The sequence below is a fragment of the Aethalodelphis obliquidens genome, unplaced genomic scaffold, assembly GCF_003676395.1.
Source record: "Aethalodelphis obliquidens isolate GAN/ISIS:26980383/991018 unplaced genomic scaffold, ASM367639v1 scaffold1, whole genome shotgun sequence".
NCBI lineage: Eukaryota > Metazoa > Chordata > Mammalia > Artiodactyla > Delphinidae > Aethalodelphis > Aethalodelphis obliquidens.
Genome location: NW_020837945.1, coordinates 73,665,026 through 73,691,302, shown reverse-complemented (window position 1 = coordinate 73,691,302; position 26,277 = coordinate 73,665,026). Strand labels below are relative to the sequence as shown.

General features: G+C 41.2%; 1 protein-coding gene across 1 annotated transcript; it reads right to left on the bottom strand.

The window, feature by feature from the left end:
* Positions 1–896: 896 nt before the first annotated feature.
* LSG1 (large 60S subunit nuclear export GTPase 1) lies at positions 897–25,627 on the bottom strand. Its single transcript, XM_027108437.1, has 14 exons — positions 25,470–25,627; positions 23,671–23,797; positions 19,605–19,725; positions 19,339–19,425; positions 18,719–18,805; positions 13,701–13,761; positions 12,387–12,563; positions 8,687–9,082; positions 8,161–8,262; positions 7,868–8,011; positions 7,074–7,197; positions 4,605–4,684; positions 2,897–3,070; positions 897–1,375 (listed from the first exon to the last, which is right to left on the bottom strand). Exons 1-14 carry the CDS (start codon positions 25,566–25,568, stop codon positions 1,193–1,195), a joined length of 1,962 nt encoding a protein of 653 aa, XP_026964238.1. The 5' UTR covers positions 25,569–25,627; the 3' UTR covers positions 897–1,192.
* Between the last annotated feature and the right edge of the window lie 650 nt (positions 25,628–26,277).

Below are 26,277 nucleotides of genomic sequence, written 5' to 3'. Positions count from 1 at the left end.
TTTCCCACATATAACAATTTTTAAATATACCAAATACATTATGGTCAGTTAAAGGCAAGGTTTCTTTTTAAAAAAAAAAAAAAGTTTTTTAACACTGTTTTTTTTGGCCACACCTCATGGCTTGCGGGATCTTAGTTCCCCCACCAGGAATAGAACCCAGGCCCTTGGCAGTGAAAGCAGAGTCCTAACCACTGGACCACCAGGGAATCCCCAAGGCAAGGCTTCTTAACAGTGAATTCATGAACTTTGGGGACCTGTGAATGTTCTGATACATTTTTCAAAATTGTGTAGGTGGGAATGTGCATTTTTCTGGAGAAAGCATTTATAACTTCCATTAGATTTCCAAAAATATCTATGACACAGAACAAGGTAAGGATCTGAATTAAGGGACTAATGAGGCTCAGAGAAAAAGAGAGACAAAAGTAAAGAAGTGAGAGGCTGAAGCAGCCATAGTGTATTACAAAGGTGATTGTAAAAGGTCAACTGCCCTTGTTGGTCAACTACTCCTGATGGTCCTAAGTGCTCAGGACGTCAAGGATCCCTACACCTAAAACAAGAACCAGCTGCTTAGCTGCCACTTTCCTCACTCGCTGTGGGTTTGGCTATAGAAAAACCCATGCTCCCCTCTGGGGAAGAGACTCACGGCGACTTTCAACAGAGGATTATGCTCTTCAAGGGCTTTTAAAAATCACCTGTGCTAGCCCCTATTCCAAGACGTGATATGCCTTCTGCCATATTAGGGGTGTGTGTTGGGTATGTGTGTGAGACGGAGAATCACAAATCTCATAATGTACTCAAAAATCCATCTAAAATCCCAGCATGTTTTAGCAGATTAAAATTGTTTAAATAATGTGAAATGTCCAAATTGCAGTGTAGCTACACGAACAAATAAAAAATCCATGTGGTAATTTAATTTTAATATCTCTTCAAAAAATTCCCAGATTACAAATTACTATGCATCTGTATATATGTTTACACAAATAAACATACATCGTTCATTCCCCCATCTCAGATTCAGCCTCCTACAGGAACAGGTTTCTGGGGCTCCAAGATGACCCTGTTAATTGGAGTTGGTGCTCTGAGGAGCCCCTCGGTCTTGATATCAGCTGTTGGGTGTGAATCACAAGGGCAGGGTCCACCCTATAGCACCACAGATGCACAGTGCAGATGCTACTTCTGTTGCAGCCCAAGTTCACGTATCCAGGTGCTTATAGAGTCTACGACTTTTCTCTTTTTTATTTCTGTTGCCATGTTTTTTCCAGGGCTTCCCAGCCCCCTTCTCAGAGCTGCTCACAGTAGCTGCCGTCACCAGGCCACTCCCAGGCTTGTAGCCCATCACAGCCTGGACTCCTTTGGTCAAAGCTCTCAAATTTTCCTAGGAAATAAGAGAAAATATTATTGGCGATGTCAGCAGTCTCCTTTACAGGATATGCACAGGATTGCTTATGGAGAACTCCAAGAGAGTGGACTTCCATCTCTCACTGGTCCTCTTTCTCTCCCCATTCCTTAAATAAGTTTCTCAGTGTTTTGTCTTCACTCCATTCTCTTTGTCTTCAACTTTGTTTAGTCCACGGCTTCAAACAACATCTATAACTAGGCTCAATACCAGCTATTTTCTGGAAATCTCTATCTTGATACCAAACTTCAACCGGCCGCAACCCAGAGTTAGTTAGAAGCTGACTCTCCATTCTTCATTTCGGCCAGTGGTATAAGAATCTGCCCAGCCCTGAAGATGGCGCACTCTGTCTTCCTTATCTATCACACACAGCCAGGCACTAAGCTCTGTGGATTCCACTCTCAAGAACTCTGTTCATCTTTCCCCCTCTTCTCCATCCCCACTGCTCTAACCCAGGTGTTCATCAGCTTTCACTGAACTTTCACTTTCACTGCAAGACTCCTCAAATCCAGTGTGCACATTTCTATCAGAGTGCTCTATTCTGTATCTCTCTAGTCCTGTCCTCACAGATCTCTGATGGCCGCCTGTGGTCTGGGGAATCAGGTTCATATTCCCTCACATGGTACACAAGGCCACCTACAACATGGGCTCTTTACTGAAAAAATCCACACTCTCACATCTTTTTGCCTTTGTTCATGCTACTCCTTCTATCTGGCCCATGCTACTCCTGGAAATCTGGCCCTCACCGCTTCTTCCAACTGACACATTTTTATTTGTTCCTCAAAGTCCAGCTTAAATATCACTTCTTTTCTGTAGTTTAGCAAGGATGTGGAGAAATTAGAAACCTCATACATTGCTGCTGGGGATGTAAGATGGTGCAGCCACTTTTGGGAAGTTTGGCAGTACCTCAGCTGTTAAACTTAGAGTTTCCACATGACCCAGCAATCCCACTCCTAATGTATATACCCAAGAGAAATGAAATATATGTCCACACAAACACTTGCACATGAATGTTCACAGCAGCATTATTCATAATAGACAAAAAGTGGAAACAACCCAAATGTCCAACAACTGATAAATGCATAAACAAAATGTGGTCTATCCATTCAATGGAATATTATTTGGCAGTAAAAAGGAATACAGTACTGATACATGGGTGAACCTTGCAGCCATTAGGCTAAAGAAGCCAGTCACAAAGGACCACAGAGCATATGATTCCATTTACATGAAACGTCCAGAATAGACAAATCTTTATATAGAGAAAGTAGCTTAGCGGTTGGCAGGGGCTGGGGGGAAGAGGGGAGTGGAGAGTGAATGCTAATGGGTACAGGGTTTCTTTTCGGAGTGAGTGGTGATGGTTACATAACTCTGCAAATATCCTATAACCTACTGAACCGTATATTTTAGAAGTGTGAATTTTATGGTATGTGAATATTATTTCAATAAAGCTGTTATACAAAATGTACTGGATCAGAAGTTAAAAAAAACTTTAAAACTTACCTGATGGAAAAAAGTTTTGTCCACTACATTTTCAATCTGATTTGCTTTTTTATTTCTGCATGGCTGCATTTTTATTTCCCCACCATTCGCTTTTTTCTCTAGGAGTCGCTGGTGTTGATACTGAAAGGTCAGAGGATCTCTTCCAGGAGGAGGATGACAGTACAGGAGTTTACCCTGCAAAGACAACATGCATGGTAACAGCACATCCTCAAGGCCATCTGTGTGAGAGTCCACAGAGGAGGCCTCTCCACGGTGCACACTCTGATGGAACTTTCGGCCATTTGACAGCTGAGCTGAGTTTTGGTCACTGCAACTGGAGAGTCCCAACTTACACCCTGATGATGATCCTTAGTGTTCTAGAGGCCTACCTCTTCCCACAGCTCCCACACAAGAACGAAATCTTCCCTGTGCCCCCGTTCACCTTGTTTAACGTACTCTTCAGTACATGTATATGATTATACTTAAGAGAATATTTTCCAAAACAAAAGCCAGGATGTAGTTGGACAGTGTGGCTGTACTGATGGGGACACTGGGCCTGCTGCTGTTGTCCACTGGGTGCCAAGTTTCCTCTTTCCACCATAAACACTCTAAAAACTGTGGTTGTTTTTAACTCATCTCCCCCACCCTCCATAGTTTTACAAATGGTAAATGAATGAATAATTCATCTATACAAATATTCTATTAACTGTTTTCCTACCGAATTAAAAAAAAAGAGAATATGGCTGCCCTCTTTTATTTCTATGCTCCAAGCTCCGCTGATGGTGTATTGAGAAGAGGAGGGAATAAAGTGAAATCCTCACAACCAATTAAGCCCCTGGAATGCTTTTTTGTGGAAAGAAGTAGCTTAATAAATAAAAACTATTGGGGCTAATTAAGTGCCAGGCACTGAGCTTAGTGATGTGCGTGTGTGTGTGTGTGTGTATGTCTCCACATACATACACTGTTCTCATTTATTTCCCATAATAATCTCATGGGATAGGTACTATTAATTCCTATTTTACTGATGAAGAAAACCCAAAACTTAGCATGTCTTCACTTGTAATTGGAGAATAATACCTCACAGACTTACATTTTTTTTTTTTTTTTCAGTACGCGGGCCTCTCACTGTTGTGGCCTCTCCCGTTGCACAGCACAGGCTCTGGGCTCACGGGCCCAGCCACTCTGCGGCATGTGGGATCTTCCCGGACCGGGGCACGAACCCGTGTCCCCTGCATCGGCAGGCGGACTCTCAACCACTGCGCCACCAGGGAAGCCCCTTACATATTTTTAATGAGATGACAAACGTAAAACATTTAGAACTATTCCTAGCAGGGCTAGCTTTGAATAAATGTTAGCTATGATTATTATTTTTCCTGGACAAGTGTTGGAAGACAGGTATATAAACAGCTACACTACAAGGAATACCGTGATATAGCTGCAGTAGAAACACCCAAGGGCTGGAGGAGATGGAAAAACTGGGGACATAAATTTATCACCTTCACTGCAAACAGGTATTCCGAGATCTTCGTCTCTTTCATATTATGTCAGTCACTTCTATGATTTACATGATGCTAGCTCTCCTGGATCAAGAATATAATTCCAGTTATGGCACAATATCAATGAGAAGATATCTCCTTTATAACCCAGCTGGTTGCCATTACCCTAAACATACGCTGTGGAGAAAGAAGACCTACTTATTCCAGAGGAACGAGAAGCAGGGTTCACTTACATTGACATAATCCTTCAGGATGTAGCGTGCAGATCGAGGTTGGTCTGGCTGTCCATGTGCTGTCATGAATCCTCGCATACCTGTGAGGAGAAATGAATTTTGCAAAACCTAAGTTAGAAAACATCACAACAAAGACAACTGAGGTGATGGAAATCTAGCCTTTTCTGTTATTACACTGTGCATTCTTACTTAACCTTAAAAAAAAACCAAATCAATTAATAATGTAGAAGATATTTTGGTAAGCATTACAAAAACATCTGATAATCCAGGAGAACAGACTATATTGTTACATCTGATCTTCTGACAACCACCTAGCAACATGCTGTGACACATTCAACCTCTCTCTACTCCAGTCATTTCTATCTCTCTGATTTTAATTATTGATTCAAGGAGGCTACTTGTACAATGCTATGTTGTCAATATTATTAGCAAACCCCAAAGCAACAGAGCAAGTTTTCTTATTTAATGATATGTCTACACCTTTTTCAGTTTCCCAAACATGCAACGAAGATCCCTTTAATACTAATTCAATTAGAAGGGAGTAGCAGAGCACAGCAGGTGAGAACACAGCTTTGGCTGACAGGTTCAAAACTCAGTTCCCTCCCATACTAGCTGTATGTTGGCTCCTTCAGTTTAGAAGAAAGTATCAATACTTAGAACCGTACACAAAAAAACATTTAGGAAAAGGAAAAAAAAATCTAAAGATTAAAAAAAAAAAAAGGATTACAGTAAAATAGTTTTTCCCAAGTAAAACACCGAACCCAACAAAACTAAGAAGGAAAAACATTGTTGGGCTTCCCTGGTGGCACAGTGGTTAAGAATCCACCTGCCAATGCAGGGTACATGGGTTTGAGCCCTGGTCCCAGAAGATCCCACATGCCGCAGAGCAACTATGCCTGTGCGCCACAACTACTGAGCCTGCGCTCTAGAGCCCACGAGCCACAACTACTGAGCCCGCGCACTGCAACTACTGAAGACCATGCACCTAGAGCCCGTGTTCCACAAGAGAAGCCACCGCAACGAGAAGCCCGCGCACTGCAAAGAAGAGTAGCCCCCGCTCGCCTCAACCACAGAAAAGCCTGCGCGCAGCAGCAAAGACCCAATGCAGCCAAAAACACGCCCCCAAAAAACAAAAAAACCCCACATTGTTTATTAAAGCCGTTAACTTCTACAGGGCTAAAAAAACCATAAATAGACACTGGGAAAAACATTTGCAGCACAGGTAGCAAAGAACTCCTACAAATCATTACGACAAAAACAAATGATGCATAGAAAAAAGTGATTCTCAGAAGACAAAATGGCTAACAAATATATGGACAGATGTTGAATTTCACTAATATTTTAAGAATGTTCAGTCATCTGTTTTTACAAACTGGTTTTGTCCTCACTCTCTTTGATTTCATCAGAGAGAATCAGATGAAAAATCTTAAAAGACTCACATTTCTTTCAGTTTTATCTGGAAATCAAACCAGATGCAAAGTTTAGTGCAAAGTCTACCTTTCCCCATCTTTCAGGTTAGCACACTGGAGAGGTCTAGATTAGGAAATCTGGGTTCTCACTGAGGCTATGCCACTGACCAGACACCACCTTGGGCAAGTCATTTCATGCTCTGATTTCAGATTACTTAGGAAAATCTGATTTCAGATTACTTAAGAAAAGGGGGATGAGAGGTGGGGGAATCTTTAAGGCCCCTTCTTGTCCTATGATGTTGTGACTATGGCAGTCTTGCAACAAGTGCTTAGTATTCATCCTCTTTAAAGTCGCTCAACTAAAGTAAATTCAAGGTCTGATTTTAACCATATAAGTGTGGTTTATATCAAATCACCTTTCTCTGCCAGTAAATACTCAAATAACCTGAACTCCTTCCCGGCTGGGGGCAATTCCTTACAAGGCAAGCCACACATGCATGGAAATTTTTTTAACACCGCTTTTTCTTTAGGTAGATACGCGTCTTTCCAGATTGCCTTTAAAGCTTGTGTTTAAGGTAAATAAATCACAATGAATTGGAGAAATGACAGACAAAGATAATTCCCATGCAGAAAAGGAAAAAGCCAACATAGCCTTAGATCAGAAGCCCTGTGTCTACACTTGGGTCCTAGGCCTCCCATAGGAAAGGGCCTGAGAGAGCCTGGGAAGATGTGTCTCCCAGGCACTTGATTTCTATGATGAAGATCTGGGGAAGAGGCAAAGGATACAGAGCAGCTCCTTCTCTAACTCTAAAAAGCACTTAACACTGAAGTAAAATACCACTCAGGCAGTGGCCGGCTCTCCCTCCTTTACTGCTGGACCAAGTCAGCTACCTGGAGGCCACCTAGTGGGCAAGACCAACAGGACAACAAAAATATCAAGCCTGAAAGGTGACATGACAAATGCTAAGGAAAACTTCTGAACTTGTACCTTTGCAGAGTATTCCTCTTAGTAGCTATACTATTATTTTTTTTTCATGTTTTAAAATAAATCACAACTCACATCCATAAGCCGTCAACAGCTCTTCTGACGTTGGAGGTCGCTGGGGATCTTCATCTTCTCTAGGTTTTATGATGTCAATGCCATACGTAGCTTCTAAAACATGTCTTGGAATATTCTGGCAAATGTAAGATTGTCAAGGAATCCGTTTCTTTGAACTGACCCCTTCCTCCTCCCCATGGTGTCTTCTAAGAACATGGTATTTCAGCACCTCTGTGACAAAAAAACTTTTCACCTCTCCAAAGAAGAAGTACGATTATTCGTTAATTTAAAAGACTTTTCTTCCCTCTTTTATTTTGTGTTATTATTATTTTTTTTTTGCGGTACATGGGCCTCTCACTGTTGTGGCCTTTCTTGTTGCGGAGCACAGGCTCCGGACGCGCAGGTTCAGCGGCCATGGCTCACGGGCCCAGCTGCTCCGCGGCATGTGGGATCTTCCCGGACCGGAGCACGAACCCGTGTCCCCTGCATCAGCAGGCGGACTCAACCACTGCGCCACCAGGGAATCCCCTCTCCCCTCTTTTAAACAAAGCCTTATGCACAATGATCACTTCCAAATGTATCCTTTAAAAATATTATCTCTGAAAACAGACCTTAAAGATGACACATTTTTATGTAAATACACTATAGATTTGTGAGATGACCCTAATTCAGACATAAAGCACCGAGTCTTTGTTTCTAATCCTTACAACTATGTAAGGAGTGATTATTTTTTCCTCCCCTGTCTATTGCCCAGATTTTTCTTAAGCCCTAATATACACATAACAACCAAAATTTTGGCACAGCATAGAGGATATTAGTGATATAGGTGGGAGGTGATCTCTCATCTGGTCAATCGGGAGGATTCCACTGCAAATCATCTCAGCTTTGGTAGAGACAAAGGACGGCATCACCAGGCCTGGGCAGTCACATAAGCAGAGGCCAGGTTCCACATAGAGAGTCTGAAAGACACGTAAGAGGTTTATGCTGGGCATACAGCAAAGGAAGGGAAAGGAGGGCAGCAGCACACGAGTGGCAAAGAACTTCAGAAAACACCCAGAGGGAGGAACTGGCAGAGAAGGAAATACAGAGGCCGATGCTGTAGAAATACCTGAAAATGCTTGGTGTGACCGGGCGTGGCAGACACAGACACCTTCTTGTTGCCCATGATGGTGTTGATTGTTGAACTCTTACCAACGTTTGGGTAGCCCACCTAGAAGGGTGTCAGAAGGAATGTTTACAGTATAAGTTGGCAAGGATCACAGGATGCCGAAAGCCTACCCTATGTAAAAAGCCTATCTAAAGCTAAGAACGTTGGACTGGAAGTCTGAAGACAACCCTGAAAGCTCTCATTCTAGTATCTCTTGTAAGTGACGTGACAGGTAGGGATGAACTGGGAGACTGTAGAAGATAATTAATATGAACAGTGGTGTAACCAATATAAGCCTTGAGAAAGTTCATTCTTTGAGTTGGGCTTTGCCTGTCACCCAGTCTGCTCCCAGGATGCCCGTGGGCAACAAGAGGGCATCAATGTTCCCTATGACGCCAGGGCCTGAGCTCTAGAGTACCAGTGTAGCTACCAAAGGATGGGGAATACAGACCCTCACAGAACAATTTTATGATATATTTCATCTTACCAGTCCAACAGTAAGTTGTCCATTCTTCACCTTCTTTCCAGAGTGTAGCTGTTTAAAGATCTCCAGTAATTCCTGCTTTGATACCAGGTGGCTAAAATTGTGTATCTGCCTCTGCTGGGGGGTCTTCCTTCCTTGCGCCTCAGAACGCACAGTACAGCGCTCCTTCCAATCCTGGCCGCAGGCCTGCTCGTCGGGGCCGCTGCCCTCTTCCGAACACGTCTGCCAGTCCTCCTCCTCCTGCCAGCAGTCCTCATACTCACTGTCATCTTCATCACTCCTGGCAACTTCATTAACTGAAAGATGTTCAGTCTCTTTGTGTAGAGTTTCAGCTTCGTCACAACTGGAGTTTTCAAACTCAGCTGTGATGGCTTCTGCACTGTCTCCATTTACTTCTTCCTGATGAAATAACAGAAACCACCAAAGTTCAGAAGTGTGTAACAACTGCACTCTTCACTCTGGTGAACAACATTCAGAGTTGGTTACCTAAGATGAACACAGGACAAGGAAAGTTACGAAGGAGAAAGAGAAAGGTGAACAGAGGGAGAAGACAGCATGAGGATATAACCAAACTATCAACAGTGGTGTCCTCTGGAGTGGTGGACCTTCACTTTACACAGTTTTGTATTATTTGAACTCTTTACAAATAACATGTATTACTTTTCTAGTAGACAACTCTTTTACCTATTAAAAGAAAGCAAGGGTTTAGAAAAACCTGTATCAAGCTGAACTCCTTGGCAATACACTTTTTTTGGCAATGGTCTGTAGAATAAAACAAAGCATTTCTCATGAACGATAAAACATTTAACATTCTCTTCTCTGCACAAAGCAAGAAGGGTATATAATTTGTAATCTGAGCTTCACTGTATATTTGCATTTTCAAAGACTGGTTTGCATAGTTAAGGAAACTGCTATTCTTTTATAACTGCCTTTAATAAATCATAGCACCATGGAGCATAGGTCCCTGTGTGTGAAGTATGAGAGCAACAAAACTCAACGCTGCACATGGAAATTATTCACCAACCAACGATTTCCTCTGGAAAGAGAAAGGTAAAAGTCATCTACGATTCACAGGTGTGTTAACCCTTCTGAATTCCTATGGGTAGCAAAGCAGAAATATGGCAGATTTATAGTATTACCAAGCAGTATCAACAAGGGAGAATTGATTCAGATTCAGAAGTGATGGAAACCTATCATTTCCAAACAGTCTAGCATTACAATGAGTAGCCACCGCAGGAGAGGGCATGATGAACTCAGTTAAACAGGCATCCTATATTTTAGGAAAGAGATATTAAAAAAAAATGTCAGGGAAAAAAGGTATGATTTCATTGTCATTCCTGGCAACTCAAAAAGAAATATGGAATTGGAAGCAATTTCTATGATAAATGAGCAATAAATGTAAAGAAGTCACTGTGTGCTCTTCTGCAGACACAAGAATGTAAACTGAGCATGAATGTGCATTAGGAAAACTAAGGCTAGGAGCAGTTTTGGTTCAGGAAAAATGATAAAGGCAACAAAAGGACTTTGCAGTAGTTACATCAAAAATAGAGAGAAAGAAGGGAAAAGTCAGTCTTTTGGGGGAACACAGTGCAATTTAAGAGATGGCCAAGAGAAAACCAAAGTACTCAATTAAAAAAAATGTCCTATTTTTTTAAAATAAGAAAGGTTAAGCAACCATAGAGAAAGAACCAAACTTCAGATAGGTGAGAAAACAGTGAATATCTATTTTTAGTAAGTTCATGTTTGACACTCAAATGACAGATGTGATTAGATATATCACAATGGTAGCTGGCTACTTGACTTGGAAAATCATGAATAACAGATTTCAGAAGACCTGGAAGGAATAAATAGGGTTCAACTTTTAAAAGGGAAGAAAGAATATCTTCCATAAATCATGCACTGTTAATCCAGAGTCTGACAGGGAAGCAATTCCTCAAGTTAGGAAATTCCTCCAAACAATTCCTCCCCTGACAGTAATGGGAGGCAACAACGGTTCCCTGAGAACAGATGGTGCAAACAAATCCCACTTCCCTTTGCAATCTACTCCTTGGTTGATAGGTCAGGGAATACCACAGATGCAAAAGATGAAATGAAACACATAAAGTACTCAGAATAGCAGTGCCTGGCTAAGAATAAGTTTTCTATGGGTTAGTTTTTATTAACAGTAATAACAGAATAACTATTGTTATAGCCTTTCAAATACATCTGTATGCATCACACTAAAATGCTTGGTACTGAGCGCTTATTAAGTCCACAAAAGTTCACAGAGCTCTATCCTTGGCTCCGGTCTACTCAACAGCGTTATCAATGACCAGAAAGAATATATAGACGGGCCAATACAAAAGCTGCAGATGACTCAAAGCTGGAAGAAGAGAAAAGCAAATGACACATGCAAAATGAATTCTACCTTGTTACCAAATCACTAATATTTAAGAGGAACAGCATGATCCTAAGCTGAGCTAAAACCAAAATGAAAACCTTTTCCCACGTGTAAAGACAGGATGAGATCTGCTTAGTAAGTCTTGTCTTTTAAACATGTGAGGGATGTGGCTGTTCACAGGTTCAATGAGCCAAGAGCATAAGCTCCTTTGAAAGGGGGTGAATTAACAAAAACTCTGAATTACTGGGAGTATCCTGAGCACAAGAAACAAGAGTACATGTCCTGGGCAAGAGTACACCTGGAATACTGTACTCAACCAGCTGCCACCCACTTTAGGCGTCTGACACAGGCAGACAGGCGCTCAGGGTGAGGAGTGCTCTGGAGGTCATGTCAATATAAGGAGCAGGAAAGCAGACAACGTCTCTTCTGCAGAAGAGGGAACACGGGGAGAGAGGAAGAGGCCTCAGATCAAAGGTAGGGAAGCTGACTTAGCTTCACTGGACTAAACAACTTTCTAACCTTGGAGATAAAAAGGAATGAGACACCTGGTGTCTGCCATTTAAAGGAGTCACAGAGACAGCATGTGACTGCCAGGGAGGTGAAGGGAAGAACTCCTTCACAGAGTTAGAGCTCACTAACTTGTGAGCTCACCAAGGGAGGGTGTTGTATTCACAGCACCCTAACCAGTCAGCAAATAGTTGATAAATAGAGGCGAGAGGAAAGGAGGTGGATAGGAAAAGATATGACTTAAGTCTCTTCCAGCAATAAGATTCTATTACTAATTTCTTTTCATAGTTGGTTACCATTAATTTTTACTAGAAAATAACTCCTAAACTGTTTCTGTAAAAAGTGGATTAAAAGATACAGAAAGTAACACGGTATATCTTAATTTAGGACTACTTCATTTCTTTGTTTTCAAAACAAAGTCAAAAGAGAATCTAATCAAGTCCAGAGAAGTTACTACATTCAGTTGTATCTGATTTTTGTTCCGACTTCTCTTAAAAGCAATTACATACAAGGGCAGTATGAAACTTCCTATACAATTTTCTGCCTGAAATTTTTAAAAATTAAAAATTATAGCTACTATCAGTGTGCATCATAGACCCCTGGGATAGCAGACGATTTAAAAACCAGAGAAAGCAACCTTGTGGCTTACTTTTCTACAGATCACCCGACTATCTCAGCACTTAGGGAAAAAAGAAACAAATAAAACCCCACACATCAACAATAAACAAACAAACAAACAAAAAAAAACAAAGCACACTTAACAGAAGCCAAAATCCTTCTCCTTGAAACCCAACCTGAAAAAGTCCCCCAGGTTACCTTAGAGTCATCAATCAGTTGAATGGCTTCAGACAAAGCCGACCAGAAAATGACCTTCACATTTTCCTTTTCGAAGAACTCGGCCCAGGCACTCCGCTGCTCGGCAGTCATCAAGTCAGCCTTATTTATCAGAATAACATTCTCCTTGTTGTCATCAACTGTTTTCACATAACATTCCTATGCAAGATAAAGATATTTAGGTATTTCTCCAAAAGGGGGAAAATTAGGCTAATTATACTGAAGATCCCCAGCTATGACTAAAAGTTTTTACCGCCTCCAGTTTTAAATCATTCCTAATTTAAAGATTTTTAATCGTGATACATTCTATGGATCCTTTCAGCAAGCTCTGAAAAGAAGTTAGGTCATCTATACTTAGAAAAAATACTCTTCACATGAGAAACTGGAAAGGGTAAAAAGAAATGCTTTCCTGCCCAGTTTAAGTAAAACAGGTTCTTATTTCTTTAAATTATACAGTTCCTCTCTTTAATAATCTTGAATTCTTTCTTTTAAGCAAAGTTAAAGAACTGTATAACTAGATTTGTCGGCCAGCAGGGACTATCTTCAAGCCAAGTGACGACAGCTAATAATAATCTTACCTATTAATATAAAAAAATATTTTTGAAGGCTAAAAGGAAAACAAGACCCAGTGATTAAATTAATTCCCAAGCATAGCTCTCCATTAGGAAACAGACCAGAAGTATGAAAGCTGAATTAATAAGAGTTTCCCCATTAAGACTGTTATTCACCAGTGGCTTTTAAAATAATCAGTACTATTCCTACTCTGGTCCTCAAACAAAAATAGGAATACTTCATGTGTGTTCAGTGTCTTATTAATTGAAAGCCTGTATCACATTATTTCTTGTGATCCTCACACCTTAATGATTACCCCCTGTGGTGTTTTACAAACTTAGTTCATTTGTAAAATACCACAGGAGGTAATAAGTACGGTGTGAGAAGAGAAAGCTTAGTGGGATGGGTAAGTGAAGGGACTAGGCATATGCTGAAGTAAGCAAAATGCTATTTCAACTAGAGTCTCTTAAAAAATGAGAAACACTGGCAAATGCCTATTAACAAAGTAGCTTCGAAACTAAAAGTAGGAAGTGCCTTCCTGCAGATGGAAACAACTGTTTGAAGAAAACACCTATCTAAATAGTCCCAAAACGCAAACTCCTGACCTTGGGAGGAGCAGGAGGCCAGATTAAACAAAGCTAGAGGAGGGTGCAAAGGCCTGCCTAGGCTCACTGCTATCGGTGATGCTGTCCTCCCACTGCTGCCCAAGGACTTAAAGTTCGAATTATGTCACATTTTACTTACCAAATCCTCACACCTAAATAGGAGTGGATTTCGAGCATCTACTATCTGGACCACGATATCACTGAAAAACAAATGTGAGACACACCAATCACTGTGAAGTGAAAGGAAATAGCAGCAAACACTTTCGACATGTTAAGCACTGGTATATTTAACTTTTTAAGGTGCAATTATCCCCAGTTTATATACGAAGAGACTGAAGTTTAGAACAGCTAAGTGGCTTGTTCAAGGTCACCAGCTACTAAGTGAGGGAGCTGGAATGAGAACGCAAGCACTCTGGATCAGAGCTTGTAGTCTCTGATGATGTTTCATTGTTAAAACTTTTACCTGTATCTTCTAGTAAACTCTCCTGGAGAGATCAAAGAGTATTCCGAAGACTTCAATCCAAGGTGAGGTCTACTGTATACTCAGTGCCTAGTTTACACTTGTGTTAAGTAAGGCCTCAAAACCCCCCTAATATATCACCTGCTCACAGCTGCCACTGTCAAAGGCTATATCTTATTTAAACCTAGGGCTGACATGTGTACATGTAGCAAATCATCACCCACCAGTTCCAAGAATGTGTTTAAATGGCAAAAATACAAAACAGCAAAATATCAACTTAAGTCGCCATAATGAAGCAGGAATGATGAGTCCAACGCCTTCCATCACATGAAAGATGATGTAGCAATATGAAAACTTTCCGCGGCTGACAGCAAGCCCCTCGAATCCCTCACAAATGTAGTGGGGACGACAGCAGCTGAGCACTGTAAGAATAAATACTGCACTTCTCCGGCAGAATCCTCCCTCCCTTCAGACCCTGTGGCTAGGAAAGCTGCTTTAAGGGCCAGCTGTGACTGCCACTGGAGGGAAACAAATCCGTATCTGGTCAGCTTTTCCTCAGGTAACTCCTATGCGACTGAAGGAAATGTATTAGATCAAGGTTACCATTTAGGGCAGAGCTTTTGACAAAGTGCATTTTCCTTCAGAAGAGTTAAATTTCCAGCATGATCTTTTGAGTCAAAGAAACTCACAGACCTGCTAATTTATGACAAATTGCTTTTAAGTTCTCTAGTTAAGTGGGTCCTAGTATTTCCTTCTTTAAGGTAATATCTACCACTTTCCAACTGTGAGGATTTAACAGTAAATGCAAAAATGACTGCAAAAAATGGACAAAGCCTAATGAACTAAAATTACAAGGTCCACACACATTATGTCTACCTACCAAACAGGTAGAAAGAATAACCAGCTTAGACACACCAGTAAGAAAAGAAGAAAAGTTTAAGGCAGCTTGCTTCGTGTGCTGAATTAGGATGCCTAGAAAAGTGCCAGCTATGTACTGGGAAGGCTGATGCAACACAATGGAAGCGCCTTGTCTTCCTGGAATACGGCGTTCTGCCCTCCGTGCCTCGGCAGTTTCCGCCATTTCAATGACATATTATACATCAAATCTTTTCTGATAACTACTCTTGAAATTAAAGAGGCAGATGGCGTAGCTAGCCTGTTACCAAACAGGAGACATCTGCTGTACAGAACATATCAATAAATATTTCCTATTAAAAGACACAGCAGTAGTCACTTTATTGATGTTTCTATGTGACTCAGATCCACTTCTGTGCGATATAAACTATATTCCCTGAGTCAGGAACATGTTCTCTCTTGTAAAAACACAGAGAAATATCACAGAAAAGTAAAAGAGCAAGTAATGCTGTAATGCAATAGAAGCTAGAAGTTTCAATAGTACAGGCTCACTCTGGGGAAACAAATTGCTTATTTAGGGGCATGAAAAGCAAGGGAAGGGCCTTGCTGTTGCTGAACCTGGAAGAACACATATGGCTACCTCTGTTCCCTCTCAAAGCCTGCAAAACATGAAAGCAAAGACTGGAACTCATCAGAACAAAGAGAAAGAAAGAACAGCAACTAAGAAATGTCAGCCCAATGAGAAGTGAGCCTGTTCATGCCCCAGAGCTCCGAGAAAGCTCAGGATTAGAAGCATCACGTCTAGCTCTCATGGCAAGAGTGAGGTATAGGACTAAAATCATTCTCAGCAGAGAGCAATTAGGTCCACGCCCCTGTTCCATTCAGCCAGGCAGCCACACGTCACCCCACAGCCCCTGTGGAGAAAATGAACCTGAGAGGCTCCTGAACTGGGACCTCAAGCACAGGAGAAGGCGGGAAAGAGGTGCTATACTGAAGAAAGGAGGATTAAACATAAGTCTACACCCCAAACGATGGAAATGCCCAGCTCCCTTGTATTACACCACCACCTTTAGCCCTGCTCCTGGCAGGAGATAGTCCTCCTCTTTAAGAAACTGACCGATCACAGGGAAAACACCCACAGATACTGTAAAATAAAATCGATCCCTGCTCAGTTACTGTACAGTGAAGTTCACCAGTGGGCAAACTCCACCCAAACAAAATCCTGTCAATCAGCTTTGTAATGCTTTGTTCTTAAATATGAACAGACAACAAACATCATTTGACATTGGAGGAAGGCCTCTTACATAAAAGTCAGAAACCAGAATAAGTAGGAAAAAAAAAAAGAATGCAGAGGGAAGACAGACAATAAAGGAAGTAGGAGAAAATCTAGAATTAAATAGTAAACTATAAGCGTGCAAATGGGGGCATTCCCTCAAGGGTGAGGTTTCAATATTTCACATTGTTACCATTTATCTTTGGAAATAAGAAAACAGACATTTTCAGCAGTATACATCCCAAATGCTAATGAGGCCCTGATGGAGAAATTAGCTCACTCTGTTCCCTGGGAGAACCATACTGGGTCTTCCCAAGCCCCATTCAAGCCTGCATGGAGCCCGCGATCAGGAGCAAGCTTCCCCTTTCTTCAGGCTTAGAGATTTGCCTTGCTACTCTGGCCTCTTCACATCCCAGGCCAACAGCCCTCTCTGCCCCTGAGGGAGCAAGAAGCGGGGGTGGGGGGGGAGTATATAAGTGACTTAAAAAAAAGAGAGAGAGAGATAATTCACATATCATTAAGTTCCATCTTTTAAAAAATGTACAGTTCAGTGGTTTTTCGTATATTCACAAAGTGGTGCAACCATCACCACTATCTAATTCCAGATCATTTTCATCACTCTAAAAAGAAATGTAAATAACTTCTACAAATTTAATCCAAGTCCTTTTTCTTAGTAACGGTGCTAAACGCGCTAATATTCTTTCCTGAGAATCCCAGTTAAAGCACCCTGTTTCCTAATGTTCTTATTGGGTATATTCTATGGACTAAACAAACAAACCCACATCCTAAGGGCTCCTTGTTAAAAGCATCATTTCAAATATAAGGTTCATTTATGATCTCCAAAATTTACAAGCTGCTCATGCAGCTCAATATCAAAAAAACAAACAACCCAATCCAAAAATGGGCAGACGACCTAAAAAGACATTTCTCCAAAGAAGATATACAGATTACCAACAAACACATGAAAGAATGCTCAACATCATTAACCATTAGAGAAATGCAAATCAAAACTACAATGAGATATCATCTCACACTGGTCAGAATGGCCATCATCAAAAAATCTACAAACAATAAATGCCGGCGAGGGTGTGGAGAAAAGGGAACCCTCTTGCACTGTTGGTGGGAATGTAAATTGATACAGCCACTATGGAGAACAGTATGGAGGGTCCTTAAAAAGCTAAATATAGAACTACCATATGACCCAGCAATCCCACTACTGGGCATATACCCTGAGAAAACCATAATTCAAAAAGAGTCATGTACCACAATGTTCATTGCAGCTCTATTTACAATAGCCAGGACATGGAAGCCACCTAAGTGTCCATCAACAGACGAATGGATAAAGAAGATGTGGCACATATATACAATGGAATATTACTCAGCCATAAAAAGAAACGAAATTGAGTTATTTGTAGTGAGGTGGATGGACCTAGAGTCTGTCATACAGAGTGAATTCAGAAAGAGAAAGACAGATACCGTATGCTAATACATATACATGGAATCTAAAAAAAAGGTCATGAAGAACCTAGGGGCAGGATGGGAATAAAGACGCAGACCTACTAGAGAATGGACTTGAGGACACAGGGAGGGGGAAGGGTAAGCTGGGACAAAGTGAGAGAGTGGCATGGACATATATACACTACCAAATGCAAAATAGATAGCTAGTGGGAAGCAGCCACATAGCACAGGGAGATCAGCTTGGTGCCTTGTGACCACCTAGAGGGGTGTGATAGGGAGGGTGGGAGGGAGAAGTAAGAGGGAGGAGATATGGGGATATGTGTATATGTATAACTGATTCACTTTGTTATAAGGCAGAAACTAACACACCATTGTAAAGCAATTATACTCCAATAAAGATGTTAAAAAAAAAGGTTTATTTATGGAATCCTTATAAATAATTCATACACTCTTTGACAAAAATAAAAACCTTTTAGCTATCAGGATATGGAAAAGACTTAAAAAATCTCCCAGTCTCAACTTATCAAAGGCATTCTCTTCTTTTCAAAGTCCAATTAAAACAAATCACTCCTTAATTTCCCCCAATACTACTAACTGCTCCTTCCTCTGCTCTGACTCAGCCCACTACCCTCTCTCTAATACAATAGGAATCACACTCCAGTTTGTATTTTACTAATACCTTAGTGCAACGATCGCGTTTCATCCATCTGTGTGCCCCTGGTGCTTGGCCCTTTGCTTGGCCTCCCCCATAACATATTTGCTCTTTGCAAGCAGACACCTACCCCTTTCCCAGCCATATTTTCCGTATTACCGGTAGGAACTCATATACATTTGCTGAAGTAATTACAGGTGCTTCAGAACTCATCTTACAGAAAATAGTCACCACTCTTGCCAAGTTTATCAATGTGTTTATCTAATAACAAAAACCCCTTATATTTAAAAAGAAATATAGTATCCTACTTTCAGTTTTTATAATAATTCTCAGTAGCCCTGTGCCTAATTTGATCCTGTCCCCTCAGCCCCTCCCTGGGCTACAAACGTATATAACTTCCCAATCTAATATACCGCCACCACCACATACTCCTCACACAAAAAGAAAACGGTAACCTACCTTCTTTCAATCACCCTCCAAAGCTGGCGCCAAAAATCCAAATTTCTTTCAAATGGAGTCAATATCAGGTTTTGTTCCTCTTCCAACCTGATTTTAGAATGAGAAGTTTATACCTCTGTCAGATTATAATAGTAGGGTTCAAGTAGTATAAACACCCAAATTCACTGCATTAAAAAAATAAGTACACAACGATTAACTGCCAAATGATTTTTATATACTTTCTGCTGAGTCAATATGCAAATCAAATGCAAATTTTATACTTAAGCTTTTTAAGCCCTGAAAGTTTATTTAACACACAAAGTGACATTTCCCCCAGACATCTCTTCTTGGAAGAATGCTCCAGAGAGCAGGGATCAACTCCAGGGTTACTAATGGCTAGAGAAGGGTATGAAAAGGAGAAAAGGCCAGGAATGGAGCAATCAACTCACCATCTTTGTGCAAGGACACACGTGCACAAAGCAATGCGGTTTGCACACACAAACCAATTTGCACTTATAAGATGAAATCTACCATTTCCCTTTTAAAAGAACAAAGCCTTCAAAATGCAAATAGCAGTGCAAGCACACTAAAATGCCTAACTCAGAATTTCAAGGCAAATCTTCCTGTAGACTAACACTCACCGGACAAGCTGACGTCTCCATTCTAGAAAGTTATCTTTCTCTGCCTGTTTGAGTTCTTCTGCACTAGTGTTTTGGTCCCACTTTGGTCTGCAACAATCATAAAGGAAAAAAAAATTCCACATGAGTTACCAAAATAATATAGGAGATTGGGATTTAATAATAGCAGCTGAGAAAAGAAAGCAGAAAAACGTGAACACCAAATAAAAAATTTTATATTTAGTTGCCTTGTTATGCCTTTTAATGTCCTATATCTTTATTCAACTCACCTCCTTGGGATACACAAGAACTGTTTGTTTTCTTCATGGAGTTTCTTAATTCTCTGGTTCTCCTCAAAAGACAGTAGTCCAGTTCTAGCCTCAGGAGGCACAAATTTAATATTAAGCTTCTCTGTAGGAAAACAAAAGTACTGTTATTTAAGAGGAAGTATAGAGAGTGAATGTTGGTCATTACTTAGAAAACTAAAAATAGGAGAACCTAAAACAGAATTTAAGCTTTCTCAATTTAGATAGATTCCCCTAGCCTTGAATTAATCATAATTTCTAAAGGAAGTTTTCTAGCCACCCCACAAAAAAGAATACAAGAACAGATCTTTACTAAAACTTTCAAAAGGTCAACCACTTTTTCAAGTACTGATTTTATAAAACTCCACATGCTAAATGCATTTCATGGAAACAGAAGCAATAAGAGTGGGAACGGATTGTAAACATTCATTACAACCAATCTCTTCATTTTACAAGTGGAGAATAATTGTAAGCCAATGGGAGTGAGGGGGGAAGCAAAGATTCAGCAAGGAGACTCACTCCAGTTAGAACTGGTAAATTACTACACAACTATAATTTATATGAAATATTTATGAACATCCACAATTAAGCTATATAAGAATTCAAAGGAATAAAAAAACGCCCAGTCTATGTATGAACCAGAGACCTCTGCTCTAGGGCTCCATCCCCCTCAAGTTGCTCCAGGCCCCTCTACTGTACCACACGTGGCCACCTAGTCTCCTGGGCAGGTGACTCCACTGAGATAAGCACCTGAGAAGCCAGCTAAGCTTCTTACCAAAATGCCAAGGGGAGGTCCTATCCAAGGATAACAGGACATCTTCAGCAATGTGCCTCTTAACCTTTAAGCAAAGACCGCAATCTGCTACCCTCATTGGACCACCAATACTGCACGGTCCAGTCACCTAGAGCAGCAGTCCCCAGCCTTTCTGGCACCAGGGACCAGTTTCATGGAAGACAATTCTTCCACGGACTGGCGGGGGGTGGGGGTGGGGTGGGATGCTTCAGGCGGTAATGTGAGCCATGGGGAGCGGCAGATGAAGCTTAGCTCACTGGCCCACCGTTCACCTCCTGCTGTGCGGCCCGGTTCCTAACAGGCCGTGGACTGGTACCTAGGTTGGGGACCCCTGACCTAGAGTACAGCCAATTCAGTCACCATTCTCATTCATGTCATCCTCAACCAACAGTCAGAATACACATCCCTTTAGCCCCATACTGGATAATTCTTTCACATTAATTCCTCCTTCCAATGGTGATCTCCCACCCAGTGTTCCCACTTTGCTTGGGCCAAACTCTGTGAACGTCTCCAGCCCCTTGATTCTTTCCTCTTCTCCCAGTGTACCACCCAGCTTGTAGCTTCACTTCTTTCCCTATTTGGCTAAAACCATATGGTCCATCCACTCCACCCCTCTCCGACCAAACATCAAATTCCTTAGCCCACTGCACCGAGCCAACTATCCATTCTCGTTCTCATTTCAGTAACGATGCTGAGTTCTGCTGGAGGTAATCACACAATAATGCAGCCACCCGTCTCTGAACTGTTTTTACTACCAAAACTTCTGACACCGAATGTGTGGGTTTTCCCACACCAACAACCAGTTCTCCAACTCTCCAGACACCAACTGGGTGTCCTACAATTCAATTCTATTCTGACACTAATTATCAAGTGACTTCCCCACTTCAGGTGCCAAATCTCTGAATGTATTTTTATGGAGGCCTCATAGATTAAATCATTGGCCACTGGTGATTAACTCAATCTCCAGGACGACTCCGCTCCCCAGTGGTTGAGGGAGGAGTTTCTGAAAGTCCCAACCCTCAAATCCCAGGGTTGGTTTCTGTGGCAATCAGCCCCCACAAAGAAGTTACCTAGGGGCCCACCGGTCACCTCATTAGCATAAACTCTAGTAAGGTTGCAAGGGGCTTATTATGAACAACAAAAGACACTCCTCTCACCCCTACCACTCAAGAAATTACAAGGGTTTTAGAAGCTCTTGTATCAAGGAACCAGAGATGAAGACCAAATATAAATGTATTTCTTATTATATCACAATATCACATCTTCCTCTTACTTGCTGAACATAAGAAGTGAGTACGGCCTGTTCCATCTTTTAAAGGTAAAGAGTTCCCAGTGAACACTTAGCATTTCTCATTGTTTTGCTCTCCTTTGCAAGGTCAGGGATCCATGTGAGAACTGGCTTAAAAACCATGGACCTAATCTGATTCAAAACGCACTATGTACACACACACAGACGTACAATTTTGCCTGCAATCTGAGGGGCTCACAGCTGAAACTTGTAGCCTCCAGGTTAAATCCCTGTCCCTGTGTGTCCAGGAGACAAGTGCTGTCTGAAGGCCATAGAGAGTTGAGATAAAATTCTATCACTTCTACATTATTAAGGAAAAGGGAAAAAGGCATGAAATTAATTTCAATGAGGAATTCTTACCGATTTTTGAAAGGCTTATGGAAACTTCATCATGTAGGTATGACTGCTCAAGTCATTGGTCATTAGTGATTAATCTCCAGCTCCTCTCCTCTCCCCAGTGGGGCTAAAAATTCCAACCTTCTAATTATCCTTACATTGCTCACAAGACCAACCCCCATCCTGAAGCTATTTAGGGGTCCTCATTAAAATGCAAAAAGACACTCCTCACTCTTCACTTACTCCACCCCCTCCATAAAGTCTGGTTTATCCTAGCTCGCTAAAAATCTTGTTCCTATTCTTTTCTCCATTCTTCTACTACTACTATTTCAGTTCTAGTCTGATTCTTTTGCTGTACTAAAGCAATAGTTTCCTAACTACTCTTTCTTCCTCAAAATCCACCAGTGATCTTTCAAAAAATGTTTCCTACTTGCTTACATCCCTCTAAAGACTCCTTTCAAGCCCTTATTCTCTCCTGGCCCTGGCCCTCCTCCCTAGTGTTTGTGCATCACATCCCGTCCCCATGTACTTTAAGCACCAACAGGGCGAAGCTCCTAACCATTTTCTTTTTTCTTTTTGCACGTTATTTTATTTTATTTGCACATTATTATTTTTGTTTTGTTTTATTTTTTGGGGGGGGATTTTGTTTTTAATCAAACAGAAAGTCACAAAAATTATAATCATCCTCATCAGTTCACTCAGTCCGTTTTCTGAACAAAGTAGACAGCTGCTCAGATCTTAGCTTGAAGTGCTCTGCCTGCCTGTGTATAACGTCCTGTGTCATCTCACCTGTCCTGCTAACATCTACTCATCTTTCAAGACTCAGCCCCAGGGTAAAGCTTGCCCTGACTGGCCCTAGTTTTCCTTCAGATAGAAATGAACACCAACTCCATCTTTTATGACCCTATTCTCTGCTACAGAATTCTTTTATAGCACCTTAGACAAAATTCTGCAGAAACAAAATTTGTCTTAGTCAACACCATACTTTCAGGAGCCAGTACAATACCTGAGAGTAGCTGGGGCTCAATAAAAGCATTTTGAACAAATGAATGAATTTGCTAAACCACATAATAACACTTATAATAAGAGAAGAGCAATAGAAATGGTAGTTTATAATGCTGTCTCTGTGCCAGGTAGTTTTCTAAGTGCTTAGAAAAAACAAAAACAAAAAAAGGGAAAGCAGTGACTAAAACAAATTACATGCATGGAAAAATTCACTATAATGTGTTAACAAGTGCTTTAAAATACAATTCAAATTGCCTATGTTACAGCAGCAGGCCCAGGATTTTGCTTCTAACAATGGTATCAGAAAACATTTTCTGGAAAATGCTGGTATTGTCCACTGTAATGTTGACTGGTCTCTTTCCTTATGAGAGACTGAGGTTCTTGAATTTGATATGATGATGGATAACCTGAAGTGTTTTTTAGAGCTGAATTTGAAACCTGTGGCACATTCTGTACCTCCCAGTTGAGTTCATCTCGACCTCCCCACACTACTTCTGGGATATCTGCCTTTGGATCAAAGACAGCTCCTTTATGAGTTTGGTAGGATTGGCAAAACATTTCCGAGCAGACTTATTTGTATATAGTCAGCAAAGACACAAATGTGCTGTAGGCACTCAGCAACAACTTACCAGCTACAAACTCTGTTCCTGCAAGTTCTGCAGTGGCAAGGAAGTCATCCAGGGAGCTCTGTTCAGTCACGGACTGAAGATTAAGACGACCCCAATCATAGCCATCATTGAGTTCACTTGTGTGCAACTATGAATAAAACACAAGGTGGTAATACAGCTGCTCTCTTCTGTTCTTAACATCCAAACTAACTCCCAAGTAACTATTCTATGGTCTTGAGAGTGGTATCAGCCCCTTTAGAGTCAATATTAATAACAGTTAACATTTAAAAGAGCACTTTCCTACCTCACTTTCTCATCCATCTTACAGATGGATAGTTACTCTCCATTTATTTTCTCATTTTATTTTCAAAATCTTTTAAGATAAATTTTATTGTATCTCTATTTTACTGATGAGGAAACAGGATTAAATTAGATAAAACAACTTGCCTATAGTGGCAAGCTAATATGTGGTAGAGGTAAGAACCTGAACCCATATACCATATACTCTGGTCCTGGCAGCCACTGTTAGTCAAATTTTTTTGACGGAGACCCACAGTAAGAAATACACTTCACATAGTGACCCAAATGCTGTGAGAAACTTAGTGATACAACTGTGTACCATTCAGTATAGTAAAATGGAAACAAAAGAATCCTGAAACAAAGTTACTTTATTACATGCCACACAGACTGGTATTTTCTTGAATTCTATTCTGTAGGGTGGAAAACCTGGCTAGTTGAGAGTTACTGAACTGATTTCCAGACACAACCCACAGTTTGATAAGATAAACACCATCCTAAGCTCTACACTCTGTACAGGTGCAAGTAAATGAAAAAATTAAAGGTTAAAAGGCTAGGTGGTTTGCCCAAGGCCACAGAATCAGCAAAAATCAGCATAAGGATTAGAATCCAGTTCTTTAGAATTCATAATCGAATCTTCCCACTACTTCCTAATGGGTACATTAAAAACAGGTTGCTTCAAAATCAATTAAAATTACTGGTAATCTAATGTCCAGAGTAACTCTGACCTGATGAATATTGATGAGCTCTGTATGCTGTTTACTCTGCAGATTACACAGGTGGAAGTTAGATGGTGTGAAGTGCACATGGATAATTAGAGACACCTTTGACTTTGCACAGATTCTTACAGAGAACTTCGTGAGTTCTCAAATACATGTGGGAATGAATGTCAAAATGACAAACACAAGTCAAACTACGTCATCCGCTTTTCAAGGATCCTAAAAATTATGGTCGTTCCCAGGCCCAGGGAATTATTAGGCCCGCCAAACTTTGGAGATGAGTTGTTCATCTTTGAGTGAAACCATTAGGGAATAAAAAGGGTGAAGCAGGAATCTGAGTTATTTTGTACTTCTGGAACCAACCAGCGGCTCTTGGAGGGTCAATTCTTTGAACAAATGAATACGAAAAGTCGTTTTTATGCCTTTCCTGTGCAGAAACTTCCAAACGCTTCCATAGCTTACAGGGCAAAGACCAAACTTTTATCCTGGCATTCAAGATCTCACTGCAACCTCATCACCACATTAGCCTCCACCTCTGGGCCCTGTGCCTTGCTAGAAGGAGGGCCTGTTTATCTGCCTGGTAGGCTCTAAGGGACTCGAACATTTGCGCATTGTGGTATCCGCGGGGAGTTGGGGGGTCCCAAACCGATCCCCGCGGTTAACGGGGGACGACTGTACTCATCCTTAGAAACCCTATTTTGGCATCATTTCCTCTGGAAAATTTCCCTGTGACCTCTTACCCCAAGCTTCGCAGCTTTCAGACTCTCATAACTAGACAGACTGGGAAAGATGACAAGGTCTTACCCAGGAGTCGGTGTGACGATGGCTACGGCTCCGCTGAACTTGCTGGCGGATAAGAGCCCGACCGAGGGTCCCAGCCTCCGGCGCTCTCCTCCGACCCATATCTGCCCCGTCTGCACACGAACCTTCCTTGCCGTACCCGCTCCTGTTTTTTGGATAGTTAGGCCATTGATCTCCGGAAGTGACGTATGAGCTAGCCCAAGTAGTTAAGGCCCGAAGTTGAAGGGAAACACAATAATTGTTTCAAATCACCACTTATATATCTCATATTTGCCACTATGATGGGAAATAAATGTAAAGTGGTCTGAGGACTTAATTTTCAATATATTTCCTATGAATATCTCAAATTTTGATAAGTTGATTAAATTAAAAGAATGGTACCTTCCAAACTTGTGCGTCGGTCTTTAGCGTCCGGTGTAGAACTAGGAGACGTGGAAAACGTGGCCGTTCATATTAGGGATACTAGCCCCGCCTCCCGGCTACGTTCGTCAGAAGGAGGCGGAGACCCGGGTGAAGGGTGTTCCTGCAGCGCTAGGTGGCGTTGCTTCCTGGCGCTAGTTTTCGCCGGTGTTCTAAGGTGTGGCCTCGCTGCTGTCACGCCCGGCAACTAAACAGCTTTTCGTATACTTGTTCTTCTGGAGCTGTGAATTGGTGAGAAGAGTCCCAGCCTTGATGGTAGTTGGGAATGGAAAGAGCTTGGCAAGGTTGCAAGGAAAGCCAAATGGATCTGACTTAAATGCTTTTGTTTTCAAATAATTTTTTAAAAAACGTTTAAAAGTTCCACCTAGAATTGTATTTAAATTTTCCTATA

What these genes read in the sequence shown, in the direction of transcription:
- LSG1 (XM_027108437.1), bottom strand. Translation starts at nt 25,568, where the DNA reads ATGGGTCGGAGGAGAGCGCCGGAGGCTGGGACCCTCGGTCGGGCTCTT. An exon ending in TTCTTGTGTATCCCAAGGAG is followed by an intron (nt 19,426 to 19,604) that starts GTGAGTTGAATA and finishes TGATTGTTGCAG; the next exon opens with ACCAAAGTGGGACCAAAACA. An exon ending in TATTTAGGTGTGAGGATTTG is followed by an intron (nt 12,564 to 13,700) that starts GTAAGTAAAATG and finishes TATCTTGCATAG; the next exon opens with GAATGTTATGTGAAAACAGT.